Source organism: Ictidomys tridecemlineatus, chromosome X, assembly GCF_052094955.1.
Source record: "Ictidomys tridecemlineatus isolate mIctTri1 chromosome X, mIctTri1.hap1, whole genome shotgun sequence".
NCBI classification, from domain to species: domain Eukaryota; kingdom Metazoa; phylum Chordata; class Mammalia; order Rodentia; family Sciuridae; genus Ictidomys; species Ictidomys tridecemlineatus.
This window is the reverse complement of record NC_135493.1, coordinates 120725658-120744863: the sequence shown is the minus strand read 5'-3', so window position 1 is coordinate 120744863 and position 19206 is coordinate 120725658. Positions and strand designations below refer to the sequence as shown.

The following is a 19206-nucleotide window of genomic DNA, read 5'->3' as shown; positions in this document are numbered from 1 at the left end:
TACAGTTCAATTTCACAATCCAGGAACAGGCCTAGCACCTCCTTGGGTGGAGATCACTCGGCCTCTCCATGTCTCCTAGATCTTTCAGAAGCAACTGGCTATATTCAGCATGAGCCTGAATTTTATCCATTTCACTCTTCCCAGGTTTGAATTTGACCAGGACAACCAAGAGCAATTGACTGAGTTCTGGACAGCTATGTGCTATCCAGGGTCAAAGGAGAAGGAAATAAATGCTCCTTACCACTTCAGGATATTTATCCTAACACTTAAGTTCCTAAAAATTCCATTCAGATAAAGCAAGTCCACCAGCTGGCTTGGTTAACACAATAGCACTTCCTTGAGTTGGCCTCTCATCCCTCTCTTCCTAGAGACCTGGCCTTTCAGAGTGGAAATTACATTAACTGCTTCTGAGTCTGGATATTTACCTGACCTATTAGCCCTTTTCCGGAAGGATATGGGGACCTCTGAGGAAAGCATGTGAGAAGAGCCAACAGTCCAGCCTGTGAACAGTAGACCTTTAATAAGAAAGCATCCGGCCCAGAATTTAGTGTGGATCAGAGCCCTCATATTTTGCCCTCACATCACTGCAGAGGAATGAACAGTGTGGATGTCACTGTTTGTCCTCTCTGAATGTTGCTTTTCACTGAAATGTGTTTTTGCTTCAGCTTTTCAAATTAGGCAATTTTCAGATATTGTCACCAAAGTCAACAATCTTTGATAATTATTCACATTAAAAATTATCTCATGGATAGAGCTCCATAGTACTCTTTTCATAGCCCCCTTTTATGTGATCTTATTACATGTTATCTGTCATTAGCTCTAGACCATGAAGCAATAACTTTGCTATTCATTTCTACATCCCCCAAATTTACCCAGTTCTTATCTCATAGTAGTTACATAAAAATATCCCTTGGGTGAATAAAAGATTTCTTTTGTGAAAAAAGACTTTGATAAAGCAGATATAAAAAACATTTATAAAGACACAAAAAAGGATAAGTGCTTTCATGATGCTGTTTCATACTTTTCACTAATAAAAACCTGTTCTATCCTGGGGCTGGAGTTGTGGTTCAGCAGTAGAGCACTCGCCTAGCACGCGTGAAGCCCTCAGCACCAAATAAAAATAAATAAAATAAAGGTATTGTGTCCAACTACAACTAAAAATAAATAAATAAATATTTTGAAAAAATAAAAACCTATTCTATCACAATGTATATATAAACCTGTAGTTTTCTAATACCCCCCCCCCATAAAAAGCAAAGGAGATATAAGGAAGAAGCAGATTGTGCACCACTACTCTTTGCATTGTATATAACTGACACAAAGAGATCACCAAGAACAAAATCTCCAGGGCTAGCTACTACAGAGGAGGAGCTGGAAGCTTCTCCCTCTGCAAGTTCCTTTACTTTAGGACTTTCCTTCTGCTACCCTGCCCACTTCCAATTCTAAGGGACACAGCTGTGAACACAGCCCAGGGCCAGCGTGCTACCTCCTTCACATGCACACCAAGTGCAATCTCTCTCTCTCTCTCTTTTTAGCTGTAGTTGGACACAATGTCTTTAGTTAATTTATTTTTATGCTAGGCGAGCACTCTACCTCTGAGTCACAGCCCTTGCCCCACCAAATGCAATCTTACCAAAAAAAAAAAAAGAAAGCTGGCCTGCTGAGCCCCTCGTGGCCAATCCAAGCTGCCTGAACGTCATGCCACCTACATTTTCCTCATCTGTCTAGATGTGTCGAAATGGGACAGCTATTGTATAAACCTAAATCCCAGCTTCCCTTTCCTAGGGAATTATAGATGATTGAGTCCGATAAAGCAGGACCATGAAAGCCCAGCCCATCCACATCATCTTCAAAATGGTGTATGTTTTTAAAGGCATTTGTTTCCATCCACCACTCACTGCTTCTTAAAAGTCCAGTTTACTATTTTGTTTTGTTAAAAAGAACAATAAACCAAAGTTTGGAATTAGGCAATTTCCAGATATTAACACCATATGATTCCCTTGAGGGTTTTTCAAAGTATCCCATGTCGGCCGGAAACACAAATCAACCCTATAACCAATGAGTAATTTATGATACTGTCAAGAAATCCACGATTGGATTACACCAATGAAGCCTTTATCATAACTGTAAAAGTGCAGATAAAATACTACTTCGTGTTCACCCAATGCTTACTATGTGCCATCACTATGATCAGCAGTTTACTAGCATTTTTCTTTTTGATGAGAAACACAAAATGTGTTTTCCTCTGTTAGCTTAAAAAGCTATGCCTCGTGGATATGCAAAAAGGCATTAAAGTCCCAGAGTGCAAAACATAATGTGAAGAAATTTAAAGTGGATTTTGTAAATGCAGTTGTATCAGATTTTTCCAGAAGGCTTATATCACATAATGAGAGGGGAAAAAATTTAAAACTTCAGTCATTTACTTTCCCAAGCCACTCACAGCCACTTTATTATTTACCTAGTCAATGTGAAAAAAAAAAATTCACTAGTCTTTCTAAGAATAATTTATGATTTGTCAATGGCATAGACTAAAAGGGTTTTGATCATTACAATCTAAAAATCTCCCCCCCCCCAAAAAAAGCCCACTGTACTTATTTCTGAAAAACTCAAAAAGGCCACATAGAAGGCTGAAACACTCAAAATGTAATGCTGCCTGTGTTGGCATAGTTAGCTACGGTAGAAAGTACTGAATGAGATATAAGACAAACTGAGCAGCAAGGGAACTGTGCTTATAATTCAAAATCACTATCTCTTCAAAGTGATTTGAGGCAACTTGATTTGCCACTCTCAGCCCCAATTTCCACAGCTGTAGAATTGGGTGGAGCAATCTGAGCTCTAAGGTTGCTCCTGGTTCCTACATGTTACTGGGACCTGCAGTAGGTACTTGGAGGATTAAACAGTACTCTCCTTATCATGAATCAAAAGCCAGAAGAAAGTCCCACACTATTATCACTGTCTTTCTGGGCCAAGAACACAAGAGAAGCATCATGTTTATGCTTGGATCCAAGAGCTGATCAACACTGACACCTCCTATTTATTCTTAATCTTCAGGGGCAAGACTTTGAATCTCACACTTTGATGCATTTCTGTTGACAGGATGGTGAATTTTGCCAATTAAAGCAAAGACCACAAAATCTAAAGGATTCTTTGTTTCTTCTGTGAATGCAGTAACCCTAATCATTCTGATATCCTCTTTCAACATTTCTTAGAGAAAATATATATTGCATTAGCCCCTCTCTCAAAAAGAAATCGCTTCACTATAGCCTTAGAGACAAAAGTAAAAATACCCCAAACTCTTAACCTGTATGTGAAGACTTTCAAAATTTCCATTAAGATGATTCTTCCAGGGCTGGGGTTGGTTGTGGCTCAGTGGTAGAGTGTTTGCCTATCATGTGTGAGGCACTGGGTTCAATTCTCAGCACCACATATAAATAAATAAAAATAAAGTCCCATTGACAACTAAAAGAAATATATTTTAAAAAAATGATGATTTTCCAACAATGCCCCTCTTGGTCCCTCAGTCAGAACACCACAATCTATTTAGCATTGTCTACAGTCCCAAAGCTATCTCCCCTATTGCTGTAGACAGGTCTCTGCAGGCCTCACTACACCTCTTTGATGCATAATCCACTGATCTGTCAGAGCAGCTTAAATCCCACCACCCTGAAGCAAGGTTTATTGTCTACTCAAACCCAGAGTTATCTCTTCCTCCTCCGAATCCCCACTCATCTAAACCAATCAACTGCACATGTCCATCAACAAGTGTTTATTGTCGTGCCTCTGCCTTTGGCCAGGTGCTTTAGAAATTAAACTACAAAACACATTAAAGTAACAATGTGGACCCCTAGACAAATAATGCAAGCAATGATTTAAAAAAAATACCTAGCAGCCCATCTATTGCCAAAGTCCACACACTCAACCAATATACACTCTACCTCCTGATTTCTAATAGTAGAACTACCATGTATAGCAGACTTTCTTTGAGTCAGCCACAATGTCAAGGGTTTAAATGAAACACTTTATTTTGCGTTCCCAAGTTTCTGTGAAAGTAAGTACAGTATGTTATTCTCCCCATTTTATAGACTAGTAACATGCAGCATAGAAATGTTAAGCAACATGCCCTAAGAATACATTTGTTACACAGAACCAAGACTAAGAGGTTCCTTGTGTACTTGTCTGTGCATTTTCCGGAACTCCCTGAGCTTACCAAAAAAAAAAAAAAAAAATGATCCTAATCATAATAAATTGTCAGGCAATAATGCATTCCTCTCTACAAGTTAAGGAGGGGAGAGGTGACTCATCATGGAAAAGAGAGGTGAGAAGCAGGGCAGGGAGTGCCCTTGAGCTTTCCATTAAGAACATATTCCCGCAGATATTTCTTTTTACTCGATCCATCATAAATACTTGTTGTACCAAATTAAAAAAATTAAATAGTTGAATACATTTTACAAATATTTGGAAATCATTTTATCACATGGGAATGTATAAAAAATACATGTTGCAGACTAAAGACATGTGGCCATTGAAATAATCACAAACAATTGCATTTTAAAAGAAATGAGTTGGAAGTGGTGAGACCCCATAAACCAAAACATTTTAGAAAATGTGAGTCTCACATACCACATGATGAAACATCAAATTAGGTATATCTGCATCTTGTGTTAAAATCTAACCTGGAATTATTGTGAACTATTTTGAAAAACTATATAAAGGTTACACTAAGGAGGCCATATGTGGTATGAAGTAAAAACTGAAAGTCCAATAAAAGGAATTTTACAGACATCTAGTAAATTTGACAGTGTTTTTAAATACAAGACTTGGAAAAAAAAGCATCTCTAATGCTAGGGTCAGTGTCCTTGCTTTGAGAACAATCTGCCTTCCACCAACAGAGAAAATATTTGGCTGTTAGAATTTTCTACTAGACTATAAGCTCCATAAAGGCAGGGACCATTTCTGTTCATATTCTCTTCACTTAATAAACATATTTAAACTTAATTTTTCATAATTTCCAAAAAACTATATGAACTTACATATTCTTATAGACATAGCTTCAAAAGTCATAAAGTAAATTAAGAAAAATACTATGAGAACTTGAAATTTTCACTTTCCAGAAATCTTCATTATTAGTAAGAGGTTTAAATGTACCTGTCTAAGTCATTAATTGATTAAGCAGAATAAAACAATGAGCCTATGCTATGGAAAACCTGAAGACACAATTAATAGTCATTCTAGTGTTTAATACATGATGCTATATTTATAAGTAAGACCACATGCAATTGCCTTGAGCAATCTTAAGGTATTTAAATTGGAAATCAATAAATAGAAACATACATTTAAAAAAAATACTTATGCTGCCTTGCACAGTACCACATGCCTGTAATTCCAGTGGAGGACTGCAAGTTCAAAGTCAGCCCTAGCAATTTAGCCAGGCCCTAAGGACTTTAGTGAGACCCTGTCTCAAAATAAAAAATAAAAAGTGCTGGGGTGTGGTTCAGTTGTTAAGCACCCCTGGGTTCAATCCCAGGCACCAAAACAAACAAACCAAAAACAAACAAACAAACAAAAATGAGAAACAAAAGAAAAATAACCCTTCTCATCCTTGGAACTTTGAAATACAAAGAAAAAAAGAAAAAAAAATCTTTCCTCGAAGTCTACACCAAGTTCAAAAACAACTTCTACCCATCTACCAAACATTTAGAAAATAGATGAAATATTTCAGATAATAGGAATATAGCTAACATTGCTCTGTTTTTCATCATCTCTTGCCTGCAGAATGAAATATGCCTAGAAGAAATAATGGTCACTTGAATTTGCTTCCATATAATTTGGATTCAGAAAAATTCTGATATTAAAATAAACAAACGAATGTATGCATACATACACATGTATGTTACAGGTATATTTGTACCTCTCTCTTACATACACACACACACACACACACACACACACACACACACCTTACACTAGAACCTGCACAATATCTACAGCTATTCACAGAGAAGTAACCAGCTATAGAAACTCTTAAGGAAAAAGAAAAGGTCTATCTTAGTAGCTACTAAAACTTTCACAGTTACAAATTGGAAAAGACTTTCAAAAATCAATACAATTTAATGAGGCTGGGATTGTGGCTCAGCAATAGAGTGCTTTCCTAGCATGTGCAAGGCACTGGGTTCGATCCTCAGCACCACCTAAATATGGGTTAAATAAAATATTGTATCCAACTACAGCTAAAATATGCATATAAAATCAATTGTTTAAATCTATAATCAATAGATCATAAAAATTATAAATATATTAAAAAATAGGAGTGAAATCTCATATCTTCCTCCTGATGACAAGCGCTACAAAAGGAAGACTGAGATATAACTGAAAATTTTTATCAGATCATTTAAAAATTACAATAGGAGGGGCTGGGGTTGTGGCTCAGCCGTATGAGCACTCACCTAGCATATGCAAGGCACTGGGTTCGATCCTCAGCACCACATAAAAAATAAACAAACAACAAAATAAAGATATTAAATATATATATTTTTTTAAAAAAAAATTACAATAGGATGATCCATTGAAATTTGTATTAAACAAACTTCCTCCTATAGCCAGCCTTTAGAGTTAGAAAAAATGACCATGGTTTAGAACTTCAATTCAGCTCATTTGAAGGGGCTATGATGAAAGTGAAGGGCAAGGAAAGGTTAATTGTTCTCAACTGCTATATTTTTATAGGTGTAACCAGAGAAAAGAATCAAGAGTTCCAACATAGTATGCTGGAAGAGAAAATGAGCTATTACTTCATTGTAATTCCTTGAAAACTCTGGAAGGCATTATATGAAATTCTCTTATATGTTGTGTACTTCACAAATCAAAATTTTAATCCATGATTTGGAGGATTGAGAGGCATCTTAAAATTCAATTTGAATAATGAAAAAAAAAGGTCTGTATTCTATGTATTCTGATATGCTCCATTTAGAGACTTTGCATTTGGCGTTTCTTAAAATAGGGTTCAGGAAATACTACTTTAATCTTCTATTTAGTTCAATATTTCATGAGTGCTTCTCAACACACAGTTTCTGAAAGCATTAGACTACTGACATGACACTATTTCAGACGATGTGGAAGATTTGATTTGCATGAATTCTACATGTTGGAATATGTTGTCTTTTTCTTTTGTGCTTAGGAAAACACTGTGATATATAAAACTATATTCCATTTCTTTATATAAACACATATCTTTTATACCAAGATCTGAAATAACTTAGGAAGGTTCCCCAAAGTTTAGTGTTATTGAAGGAAATAATTATTCTTCATAATCATTGCAGGATTCCCCTCTTTGTATAGTAGACTTTAATAGAGGGACAACTATATTTTCAAGCCAAAGATACCTGGGTCCTTACATCCAAATAACTAAAGTCAATCTATCATCTTGTCAATGAAAGCATTCTCAAATATCTCTGTGCTTCATCTATGTTTTTACATCATCACAAATCTCTATGAGATTCCAGGACTACAGAAAAAGTGTACAGAGTGCATTTTCTCTTTCAAACCAAAGTCACAATTAACAAAAACACACTTCCTTGGTTTTGGTTCTTTCAGTATGCTATTACTTCCTTCAAAAATCAACATTTATATTGTACTGAGATTTTAAACAAAACAAGGAAGTACATATGTTCATACATCTGTGATCACTAAAATTTCACCAAATGTCCTACATTCTTCTAGTTTTTTTTTTTATTATAACATCAGAGGCATGTTTCAGAACAAACATGCCATGCTAGTACGTTATTTGTTGAAATGCTCATAAACACATTTTGCTGAATGGCTGTAAATAATTTCTCATAAGCACATTTTGTTGAATAGCTATAAATGTATTTAGGTGCATTGGATGCTGTTTATATGCTCATATTTATGTAATTAGAAAATAAAATATACTACATTGTTAATTGTCAGGCCCTCCCTGTGATAGCACCAAGGACCGATAACCCACTGGCTTGATTAGGCAAGCAATGATTGAAGATTTTCATTTTCATCACAAAAAGGCTAGAGTATGACAGTCTCTCTTCATAAATTTAAAGATGTTAGGTAAATAATTAATAACTGCTGTGACAGTACCCAAGTAATGATCAGAACTTGATTACCAGATTTAAATATCAAGTCTGTTTGAATATGGAACATCATTATGATTATAGTGTTTTAACAAACAATCATTAAAAGATAGCATTAATCCAATCAAAGGAACATAATTTTTTTTTTATATACATGAGGGGAAAGGTTTGGGATGTTTACTATAGGAAAACAAAGATCAAACATCTCTGTTCAATGATCCTGAACCTCCTCCCATCCCAACAACAAAGAAGGGGGTTACAAAAGATCACCTTGGCTTTTAAAAATTGCAGTCATATCGATTTTTGAAGAGCTGACTTTAGAAGCACAATTCATGCATGTGTCGCCTTTGCGATTAATGACTTCGGTAGTACTTTTTTCTGCTACGGCCGTGCAAAGCACTAAAAAACTATGGGTACCTTTCTCCACTTTTCTTTGTCACCTTAACCCTTTTGCTTAACTTCCTGTACATGGTTTAAAGATGGATCTGTGCCAGTCACTCTTTGGACACTTGAAATTAAGCACAGTGCCCAGGTGATGCTTTTGTTGCCCAAGTGACATTTAAAAGCAGGGATTCACTTCAGTCTGTCATCTTCCCTTAGTGTGTCAAGAAAATAGCCAAGTCAAATCCCAGACGTGATCTGTTAATTCCACCATCACAAACTGTGCCCCAAGTAAACACAACCACCCATTAGCGCAAAGGAGAAGTGATAGGAACCATTTGTTAAAGGTGACCAAGTTCTCCAAGTGATAATACTCTTTGGATCACATGATTCATTTTGTTTGCTCAACCACTTGGTATGTGTTTTTCCTGAGAGGAAGGACTTCAGTATATATTTACTGAGAGCTTTAATTTATACTTCCTTTCCTTTTAATTGGTGTCTTGTGATCTAAAATTAGCTGGTGAACACAGTCTCTCCCTCCAACTCTCTCAGCTGAGTTTTCAATAATTAGCCCCACGGTTGCCTAAAGTTGAACAGACATCTGGAGACGGCTTTTTATTTCTTCCCTGGTGCTTTCTAGCCATATTTAGAGAGTGATTTTTTTATTTGACATATAGTCATATTAATTATTAGCCCCCAAGCTGAAATTAGGGTAATAATTTCATATTAAAAGTTAAGTTCAAACAGTCTTGCCTGTAACTTTGCGGAATAAAACGCCTACGTGGAAAAGAATTCTTTCATGAAACCTGAGATTGTCAGAGTGCTCTAGTTAACCAATAAGCTGGATATCATTTAGACAAGAAGAAAAGTCACGTGTCCTCTAAAATCCCACATTTGCTACAGACATTCCTTCTTCTATTCTTTTGTTTGTGTAGTAACTAGATATAGGTACAATGACAGTGAATTAGTTTTCCCAGATGAGTGAGGAAAATAAATGCCCCCCAAACGCCCACAGCCATATTCTATCAGCCAATTCTTTTTGCGCTCATTTTCTCATTCGTGCTCACATACTCTCTCTCTCAAAGCAGCACTCTCTTAGCAAGAACTGCAAAGATTGAAAATGATCCAGATTTTTAGAATTCACCCTCACCTTGGCAACGCTAAAATTACAAGCAGCAGTCAACTTTTACAAGATACCCTTATTGTGTAACATTTATAGGCTGCCAAAAACATGCTAAAACTTAATCAGATAACAAAGGTGAAGAGAAAACCTTCACCTGCCATGTAGCTAGCAGTGAATACACTTCTTATTTCCATGACATTTGCTGGCAGAAAGGGGTTGGCTTAAGGCGGATCGGACTAACCTTCAATTTGTCATAGCGCTCACTCAAAGCTGCCACCTGATGATCGCGGTGCCGCCCAACCAGTTTACACAAGGCACAGATTAACTGGTCATCGGTCACACAGTACATATTCACCTTCTCATCCTCGTGCTCCAGGCACATCAGCCCCCGGATGTGCGAGTCCGGGATTGGCTCAATCAGACGATGGCCTGTAAAGGGCTTCTTGTTCGGGTGAGTGGCTTTCAGGCACTCATCACAGTAGGACACTTCACAAGTGACACAGGTCTTCACCGCATCCTGGGCAGGATCCTGGTCACAGAACTGGCAGAGGACTTTCTCAGCAGAAGACATGGTGCTGGTATCAAAGGCCCGCTCCCGACGGGTCTCACTAGGGGAATTGGGCCCGCTCACTGATGCTTTCTGGAACCTGTCGATGATGTTCTGCAGGGTGACGTTGCGCTTGAGCCCGTCTAGACCTCGCTGGCTGAGCGTGATGACATGCCGGCAGGTGGGGCACTGGAAGGCGCTGATGGACTCCACAGACTCGTTGGTGGCACAGTGTGACACCAAGATGCGGTGGGCGCAGTTGAAGCAGAGGCTGTGTGCGCAGGGCAGCAGGAGAGGGTCCTCAAAGAGCTCCAGACAAATAGGGCAGGTCAGTTCCGACTCCAGTGTTTCCATCTTCAGGCAAAGCTCTCTGGTGTCATCAAAATCCAAGGAAGCTGATCAGCTATCTGGAAACAGAACGCAAGATTTGATTAGGCACGAGGGGGTCAGCCATGGGGGGCTGTCAGCTTTGAATGCATCTCAGAATAATTCCAAACACAGGTCATGGAAGGGTAAATGTGTGTGTACATTCCAAGTCTCTTCTCTCTCTCTATTGGGGGGGACGTGGGGGGAAGGGGACATTGTAACGTTTGCTCAAATTTCCAGTAACTGAAAGTGGCAATTTGTTTTTCAGTTTGGTTCTTAAAAGGCCTCACTCCAAACTGGCAAGTAATTAAAACTTGTAATTTTCATAACCTGTGTTTAATCAGAAAAAAATTGTATTGTGTCACAGCCAGGCTTTAACCTTGATTGAAAATTAAAACGTAGAAATGTTCATTATGAAACTATAGTCATTTATAACTTTGAATTTATGAAGTAACATATTACAGTACATGTGTTTTAAGGACTTTTACTCTGCAATACCAAACCAGACTTTCTAATAGTAAAGAAGCAGTCACTGCAGAAATAGTCATTGAGCACAGGTGAAATCAAATGCACATATTTCAGTAGAAATAATTCTAGTTTAAATACAGGATGTCATTTTCTAATCTATTCGTGAGAAAAACTTTGACTTCCACAAAGATGATTGTGACAAAGGCAATATTTTTGGCATGTGTTTGTTACTTTTCTGAATAATTCTATTGTTTAATCATGCAGTTGGACGTGGGTGGGCAGAGAGAGATAAAAATATCTGGAGGACGTTTTGGCCGCTACAGTGAGCTTTGGTACCAATGGTTAATATTTAGAACAACAATTTAGCTAATTAGAACAAGGATTTTGGTGGTTATCATATTCATTTGATAAGTTCTAACAATGATAACAAATGCAGCTTAAAAAGCAATTTAAGAAGGCTTGCAAGGGCTGTTGAGCGACCTGTGTAGCCCTCCTGGTCTGAAATCTCCCACTGCGGACTTGTCATTGCTGCCAGCAACAGGCCAAGCTGGCAGGAGGTCCCGCCTCACACTCATAACTGTGCTGGCCTGGACACGACCTCCGTCAGCTTTGTTGCTCCCCTCCAGGCCACCTTGGGGTGGCCCAGCTGCACACTCCCCTCGCCATAAAGACCTTGCTGCTTTTGTGAGCTCCCGCCTGCCTTGCCTTCAAAAAGGGAGGGCAAAGAATCCCACACAAGCCCTGGTTCATTAGGGTGAAGAGGCCTCATGCTCATTAGCAGGCCTGGGAACCAAGCCTCTTTGAACCTTCTCCCTTTCAAGACCATTAGCAGAGGTCTGCGGAGCACTGGCGGGCATATTAGATGCAGCCCACTGCAGGCTGTGGGAGAACAGTGCAGCTCACCCAGTGGTCGGGAAGTTCAAATTACTTGCAAGGGGAGGGGGCCCCCCACCAGATTTATGGTGAGGCTTCATGTCCAAAGCTATGTTTAGTGATTCTGACAATCCATCATTTGTATTCACACCTCTGCTTATTTACCAAATTCACAATTTCTAGAATACCCTGACCTTCTCTGAAACATCATCCGTCCAAAATGCCATGTGATGCTCATCTTGCTACCAACTGAATGGTAAATGATCATTAAAAGTGGAAAGTATGTCCTAAACCTGTTAAAAATTAAAGCTACTGGTTTCCTAAAACCCCAGGAGCTTTAAAAAAATATTCAACCATTTACTAATATTTACTACATAAGAAAGAATAAAGGAGTACCCACAATTTGAAATATTAAAACATAATCATCGTTCCACAGCCTGAATAGAAACCATAAGGCTACTGTTGTAACAAACTTAATCATTCTACTTCATCCCAGCCAACTCTCCTATAGATGGCTCATAGGAAATTGAAAGGTTCTTTTTTACATTGTTGTTTGTTTTTACCTATTAAATATTATTTTAGTTAATCATGGAAAAAGAATTATCTTCAAATCGAATTTCTTCTCCCTTCCTATAAGAAGCATAGAAATTGCAGGGGAAAATGTATCCTTTTGCTCTGCTTTGTTCTCAGGTAAAGACAAGAACACCTACTGATGTATCTCCACAGAGGGGGGAGGAGTATCAGATTATGTCTAGAGAGCTATGGTAACTGTGCTGTTAATTTTTTCATTTAATTTTTATTTTTAATTAACATATACTTTTGTACCTATTTATGGATACAGCATTATCATTTGATACATGGAAAAGCAGTATGAAGATTTTTCAAAAAAAAAACCTGAAAGTAGACCTACCATATGACCCAGCAATCCCACTACTAGGTATTCAAAGGAAATGAAATCAGTAGGTCAAGGAAACATTTGCACCCCTATGTTCATTGCAGCACTATTCATAATAGCCAAGATATGAAATCAGCATAAGTGCCCATAAGCTGAGTGGATAAAGAAATGTGGCTCATAGACATGATGGAATATTATTCAGCCACAAAAAAGGGGGAAAAAAGAATTAATCCTATTGAAGTAGACTGGGTACCCCCACTCCAAAGACCTTTGCCATAATTAAGCTTCTCCTCTGGTCAGATCAGCAAGATATCTGCAGAGGTTATTGTGGATGGTAGTTTTCTCTTTCTTGTAAATGCCAGGTTTGCACAAAAAGGTGTGACAGAGTTAGTTTGTAAGTTTGTTGTACAAAAAGATATTATCTCTATTTTCTTGGTTAAAAACTCGTGAAACCTGTGTGTAGTCTAGGGGATGGAACAGAGATCATATATCATGTGAACCTCCAAGCCCAACCTCAGTGGGTATAAAGTTCAAAAAATTTTCCAAAATCTTTGTTCAGAGGAAGAATTCTTAGGTGAGAGCTACCTCTGAACCCTGTAGTCAATAAACCTGCTTCCTAAAAATTCCTTGGATATCCATCCTCTTCTGTCCTGCAGCAACATGGATGGAGTTAGAGGACATTATGTTGAGTGAAACAATGAAATAAGTCCAGCACAGAAACAAATACAGCATGATAATTGTATTTTTAGTACAAATGTTAGGATTCCATCCCAGAGTGGTGCCATAAGAATTTCCAGAAGCAGGTGCAGTGTGTACCCTAAAGGAAATGCCAGCATTTTATGCACTCATTCAATAGCTGGCTTGAGAAGCCAGAATCTGGAGTTGTAATCACCACCACCATTATCATGGGCCAACCCAGTGCCATCTCCAAGATGGCAAGAGCTTTCTAACTTGTCACTTAGCTTCTGCTCACACTTACCCTTCCCCCTTGTACTTTATCCTCCATTCTGAAGCCACAGACCTTGTTAAAAACGTGTCAGATCCTGTTTCTCCTTCACCAGAGGCTTCCCACCTCAGAGAGAAATTCACCAGGATAAAACCAGCCCCAGAAAACCAATTCAGACAGTGAGCTCATTTTCTCCCACACTACCTCTTGCTTGCTTTGCTGTGGGCACATGGCCTCCTTGTGAGTCCTCAAACATGCCAAACATTCCCCATCTTTTGCTTACCCCCACATGGTCTTTTCACATAAACCTAATTCCTCTACTACCACCATGATTACCCGCCCACTGGGCAATCCTTCTCCCCCATCTCATTTTGCTTTTCTCTATGACATTTATTGCTGACACATTCTATTACATGTCGTTCACTGCTCTGTCTCTCCCCATTGTTACCAGCATTAGAACATAGACTCTATGAGACCAGAAATTTGCTCTTTGGGTGAGGTACCCTCAGCACCTAGAACTGTGTCCAGCCCAATGAGCACTCAAACATTCATTAAATCATTAGTATATTAATTCCATTAAATGTACTACTGATGTTTGGGTTGAAATCAAAAAGAAAGAAACATAACTCTTTCCTTTAAGGATCTCTCAATACATTAGAACAGATGTCAGCAAGCTTTTTCTATAAAGGGCAGTACAGTAAACATTTCTGGCTTTGTGGGCTGTAGGATCTCTGCTGCAATTCCTTGATTCCACTAATTGTAATGCAACAGCAATCATATTCAACACATAATGGTGTGAGTGTGGCTGTGTTCCCACACAACTGCATTTACAGGTAATGAGATGGAATTTTTCTATAGATCTTATTTTAGAAGACAGAGACACATATAGAAAGCCAGAATATAAAATGAAAATCACCCTCAAGAGGTATGAACAAAATGCTGTGTGGGCAACCATGGCAATGACAGTAGAGCCAGATTTCAACAAGCACAAACACGTTTCCAGTACTAACAGGAAATAATCTGCAATAAGATTTCACCTTGCATCAATGGAAACGATGTGAGTTGAGCGAGTGCTTGGGGCAAGTCACATAAGAATGTTTTAATAGCAGCTGTTTAGATGGAGATCTTTTTCATTTATTGCCATAGTGCTTGGCCTGGTGCTTTGGGCCTGTGTGTACACTGTAAATGGCTAACTGTATTAAGTAATAACAAAATACCTATGTGGTAAGTGAGTTTCAGCCAATTTTCTAAATCTTCACCTACATGCTGCCAGAAAGGAAGGGGTTTTGACTTGACACCTATACTGGATCCCATTTTATACTTTATCCATGTTTTGCTATAATAGAGATATCATTTTTACTAAGTTACTCAATGGATCTGTCTTACTTGTATGCATGCAATTCCGCCTCCAAACAATTAGCGTTTTCTAGCTTACTTATAAATATCCTTTGGAGAAATCAAAATATCATTCATTCTTTCACAAAATATTTAAGTCTTTCTATGTGCTTGTTCTCAGACAAGCACTGGTGACACTTGGCTCCTGCTTCTGTGGTCTTATGGTTTATTAGGGTGGAGAAAATTTTCTTTTAAATTATTGTGTAACATAACAGAAGATGCATACCAAAGACAGCTAGAAAAAAAATTTATATTAGAGGAAAAGGGGACATGGGGAGGCTTCTGGAAGGAGGCAACACATGATGTAGGTTTTAAAAGAGAACAGAGGTTCACCAAGCAGACAGTGGTGGTGAATGGAGATTTTGTGAAAAATGTTATATTTCTTTCATATTCTCTTATCCCTTAGAGTTCAATTTCCATGCCAGAAAAGAAAAACTTTTTAGCCTTCACTACAATGGAAGGAAATCACACGTGCATATTGTTGTCAGGATATTCTATAGCTCAACATTTTTGTGAATGGGCTGAGCAGTCTTCATTCAGAGGAGGATGTAGTTAATCATGAGAACCCCTTGAAACAAACTGGGAATGGCAACAATTCACAGCTCACCCACAACTAGGAGATCTAAACCAGAGCACAGTAGTGGGTAAGTTAGGCAAGTGGCCAGAAAAATCTAGGGCATTCAGCATGGTACTTATTAGGTGCCTGAGTGTCCATGGGTGAGGGCCCACAGATGATCCCTACAATCCCTCTAGCATTCATTCTGATTGCATGCCTAAGCAGGACACTCTTTAATGGCAAGTTACAGTGAAGCCCTGCATCCTGGGACATCCCATACTAAATGCTGGACATCTTTTCAAAGATACTTTCTTACAGATTCAAGAAAGCACCTCTTTAAAATACGAAAGTGCAGTGTGCACACTGATAATCCCAGCAACTCCAGAGGCTGACATAGGAGGATCACAGGTTCAAGGCCCTAAACAACTTAGTGAGATCCTGTCTCAAAATAAAAAAGGGTTGGGAATGTAGGTAGAGGTAAAATGTCTCTGGGTTAACTCCTCAGTAACAAAAAAATAAATAAGTAAAGTGGGAAAGTAATAAATGTATGTTTTGATGGGAAATAATGATGTGAATATTTTCACTCTTTCTCCTTCCCCATTTCTCTCCTTCTCTTATTCTGTATAACACTGAAATTATCTTTTTCTAGTTTTTCTTTCTTTAACTGTTTCTGACTTCGTTCTACTGTACTTGAAAGCCTAGGTGTTTTCTAATGGTCAATCCTTCCTTCAAAAAAATGCAAAGAGAGCCTGTGTCTCTGAGGGAGGCAGAATAATGATCCCAAAGATATGCATAAGCTATACTTCAGAACCTGTTGATATTTTAGTCTACAGGTGCAAAGGGAAATTAATATTGCAGATATAATTAGGCAACTAAGCATCTGAATTTGAGATCCAAGTATTCTAGATTCTCCAGTTGAACCCAGTGGAATCATAAGGCTCCTTAAATAAAAGCAAACCCAGAAATTTGGGAGGCTATGGCAAGAGTACTGCAAGTTGCAGGTCGGCCTAAGCAACTTAGTGAGACTCTGTCCCATAATAAAAAATAAAAATGACTGGGAATGTGGCTCAGTAGCAAAGCACCCCTGGATTCAATTCCCATTCAAAAAATATATATATGGTGGAAGTGGGAGGCAAAAGAGTCAGAGCCAGAGTGATGTGATGTGAAGAAGGCTATTCCAGCCATGGCTGCCTCACACATGGAAGAAGGAACCATAAGCCAAGAAGTGCACACAAACTCTAGAAGCTAAAAAAAGAAAATAGATTCTACCCTATGACTCCGGGGAGGAATGAAACCCTGCAGATACCTTTATGTTTAGCCCACAGATCTGTGTTAGACTTCAAACCTCTAGAAATGGAAGACAATAGGTCTGTGTTCCTTGAAGCCCTCAACTGTGTGGTAACTTGCTATAGCATCAATAGAAAACTCATACACTCTCCCTTCCAAAAATCCAAATCATTGGCCAAGACTCGGAAATGTCAGGTCTTCATAGTTCTTTGCATCAGTTTCCTTCTCTTTGTTCCCACTGCCTCTATACTGATCCAGACCCTCTTTGCAGAATTCTTAGGCTATCATGTGGGGGGTGTGACTTGCTAATTTGGTTCCTTATTGCCAATATTTCCTCCCTCAGTTTAATCTTCATGGGAGTTGGCAGGAGGGGGGGGAGGCGGGGCAGCCACTGAGCATCATACCCACCCTTTTCACTCTATTTTGAGACAGGGTCTCACTATGTTTTCCAGGCTGGCCTCGAACTTTCAATCCTCCTGCCTCAGATGCTGGAGTCACGAGGATAACAGGCCTGGGCCACAATGTGTAGCTCCAGTTTAATCTTTGGAACATGCTTCAGGCATCATGGCTTTTTCCTGTAACTTCCCTCAATGGTCCAAAACACAGAGCAGTTCCCTGTTGCCCGACGTCTGAGTTCTGACAACTTATTTCCTTTTTCAAAGTCTGGCCCAAGTTTCTCTCAAACCACACCTCCAAATCTATTCTCACTCACTTCCTAAACAGAGACCCAGTAAATGGGACCATTTGCTGTCCCTAGCAGCAATTGCCTTTACTTTTCTTCCTAGAACAAATGATGTTCCTATGTGAAATTTTTTTATTTGATGTTTGTTCTTTTTTTTTTTTTTTTCAATTTCTGCTGATTTTTAAAGATGCAAACGGAACCTCCCAGAGGCCCAACAAGTCCTGGCCACTATTGTACTTGGCAAGTTCATATTAAACAAAGAAGAATTGTTTAAAAAGACAGCTCTAAATAGTGTGACGTGTCTTAAATGTTTACATTTAAAGGTTGCAAAGTAACCCTTTAAGCTGAAAACCACATAGCAATATAATTGTCTTATTCACAAAACAACTAAAATATTTAGTTTAAAATATTATTTCCAAGTACTCACCAGAACAGTCAGTAATATGACCCAGGTTTAAAGATATATATTTCATCTCCTTCTTTCTATATAGTCAGACTCACTATGTATGTGCTCAGGCACAAGCAGACACACAAACATAAATCTCCTATGTAGGTAACATCCATTATCTCAATTTTAGGCCAAACATTGAGTGTGTGGCTTGAGTCAAATGAGTCGCCCTTGATAATCCCATGGGAAAACCTCTTAAGGTTCATGCCTTGTGGGGTTAAGGGAAATTAATCAACAGAGATGGAGATCTGGCTGAAGAGTTGCCTGAGCAGATGGCTCCTTCCTTTCTCACTCAGGGGTCCAAGTATCTTTATCCTGAGGTATCTTTATGCTGAACAGTAGCACTCATCACAGGAGGAGAATATTTTCCAAAGAGCAAGGTTTACTTTGCCCAAGGTACAGGATATGGGAGAAAACAGCAAGAGGGAAAATTCCTGGTGCAAGAGGAAGGATATAGGGGCTTTCCCAGCTGCAGGGTTTGGTCTTGGGAACAGAGGAGGGTAACTCAGGATGGACACACTTGTGGATTAGTGTTAGAAGCCAAGGACACAAGGAAGTTAAAGGGGTTCATGGCTGTTGGACTCATCTTTTTTGCTCCTTCCTTTGAAGTAAAAAGGCACAAATACTACTTTAACCTGGCAGGTCAATGCAGACAAAACAATTAAGCCCCAGTCTGCACTGTCACAACCCTTGCCATCAACTTTACTCTTTATAGTCTCTCACGACATCTACTATGACACAATCAAGAGAGCATGTACCTTGAAGAAATGTCTAGAATCTCTGTGCATACATCATGCAGTGCAGATTCAATTCATGGCTAAATTCAGTGGGGAAGCTTTTAGGTTCAGATGCCAAGGGTATGGGAAGATTCACCCACATGCTCAAGAACCAGGTCAAGGATGGGTGCAATGGTATACACCTGTAATCCCAGCAGCTCAGGGACTGAGACACGAGGATCATGAGTTCAAAGCCAGCCTCAGCAAAAGAGAGGTGCTAAGCAACTTAATGAGACCCTGTCTCTAAATAAAATACAAAATAGGGCTGGGGAGGGGGCTCAGTGGCCAAGTGCCCCAGGGTTCAATCCCTAGCACCCCTCCCCCAATAAAAAGGACCAGGTCAAAAATTAGAAATCTCCAGACCCCA

At 38.8% G+C, this 19206-nt stretch overlaps 1 protein-coding gene and 1 long non-coding RNA gene across 10 annotated transcripts in view; one reads left to right on the top strand and one right to left on the bottom strand.

Moving 5' to 3' along the window:
• The window catches only part of Mid1 (midline 1), a 586678-nt gene that overhangs the window by 98968 nt on the left and 468504 nt on the right, over positions 1–19206 (bottom strand). For 6 of the 7 annotated variants that reach the window (XM_078035129.1, XM_040286113.2, XM_040285948.2 and 3 more), the window contains exon 2: positions 9842–10554. In XM_078035129.1, the coding sequence (XP_077891255.1) occupies positions 9842–10501 (660 nt within the window). In that variant the 5' untranslated portion in view covers positions 10502–10554. The remainder of the gene's footprint in view (positions 1–9841; positions 10555–19206) is intronic. The other variant, XM_078035131.1, reaches the window with a different exon arrangement.
• The window catches only part of LOC120889882 (uncharacterized), a 316936-nt gene that overhangs the window by 287993 nt on the left and 9737 nt on the right, over positions 1–19206 (top strand). The window lies entirely within an intron of this gene.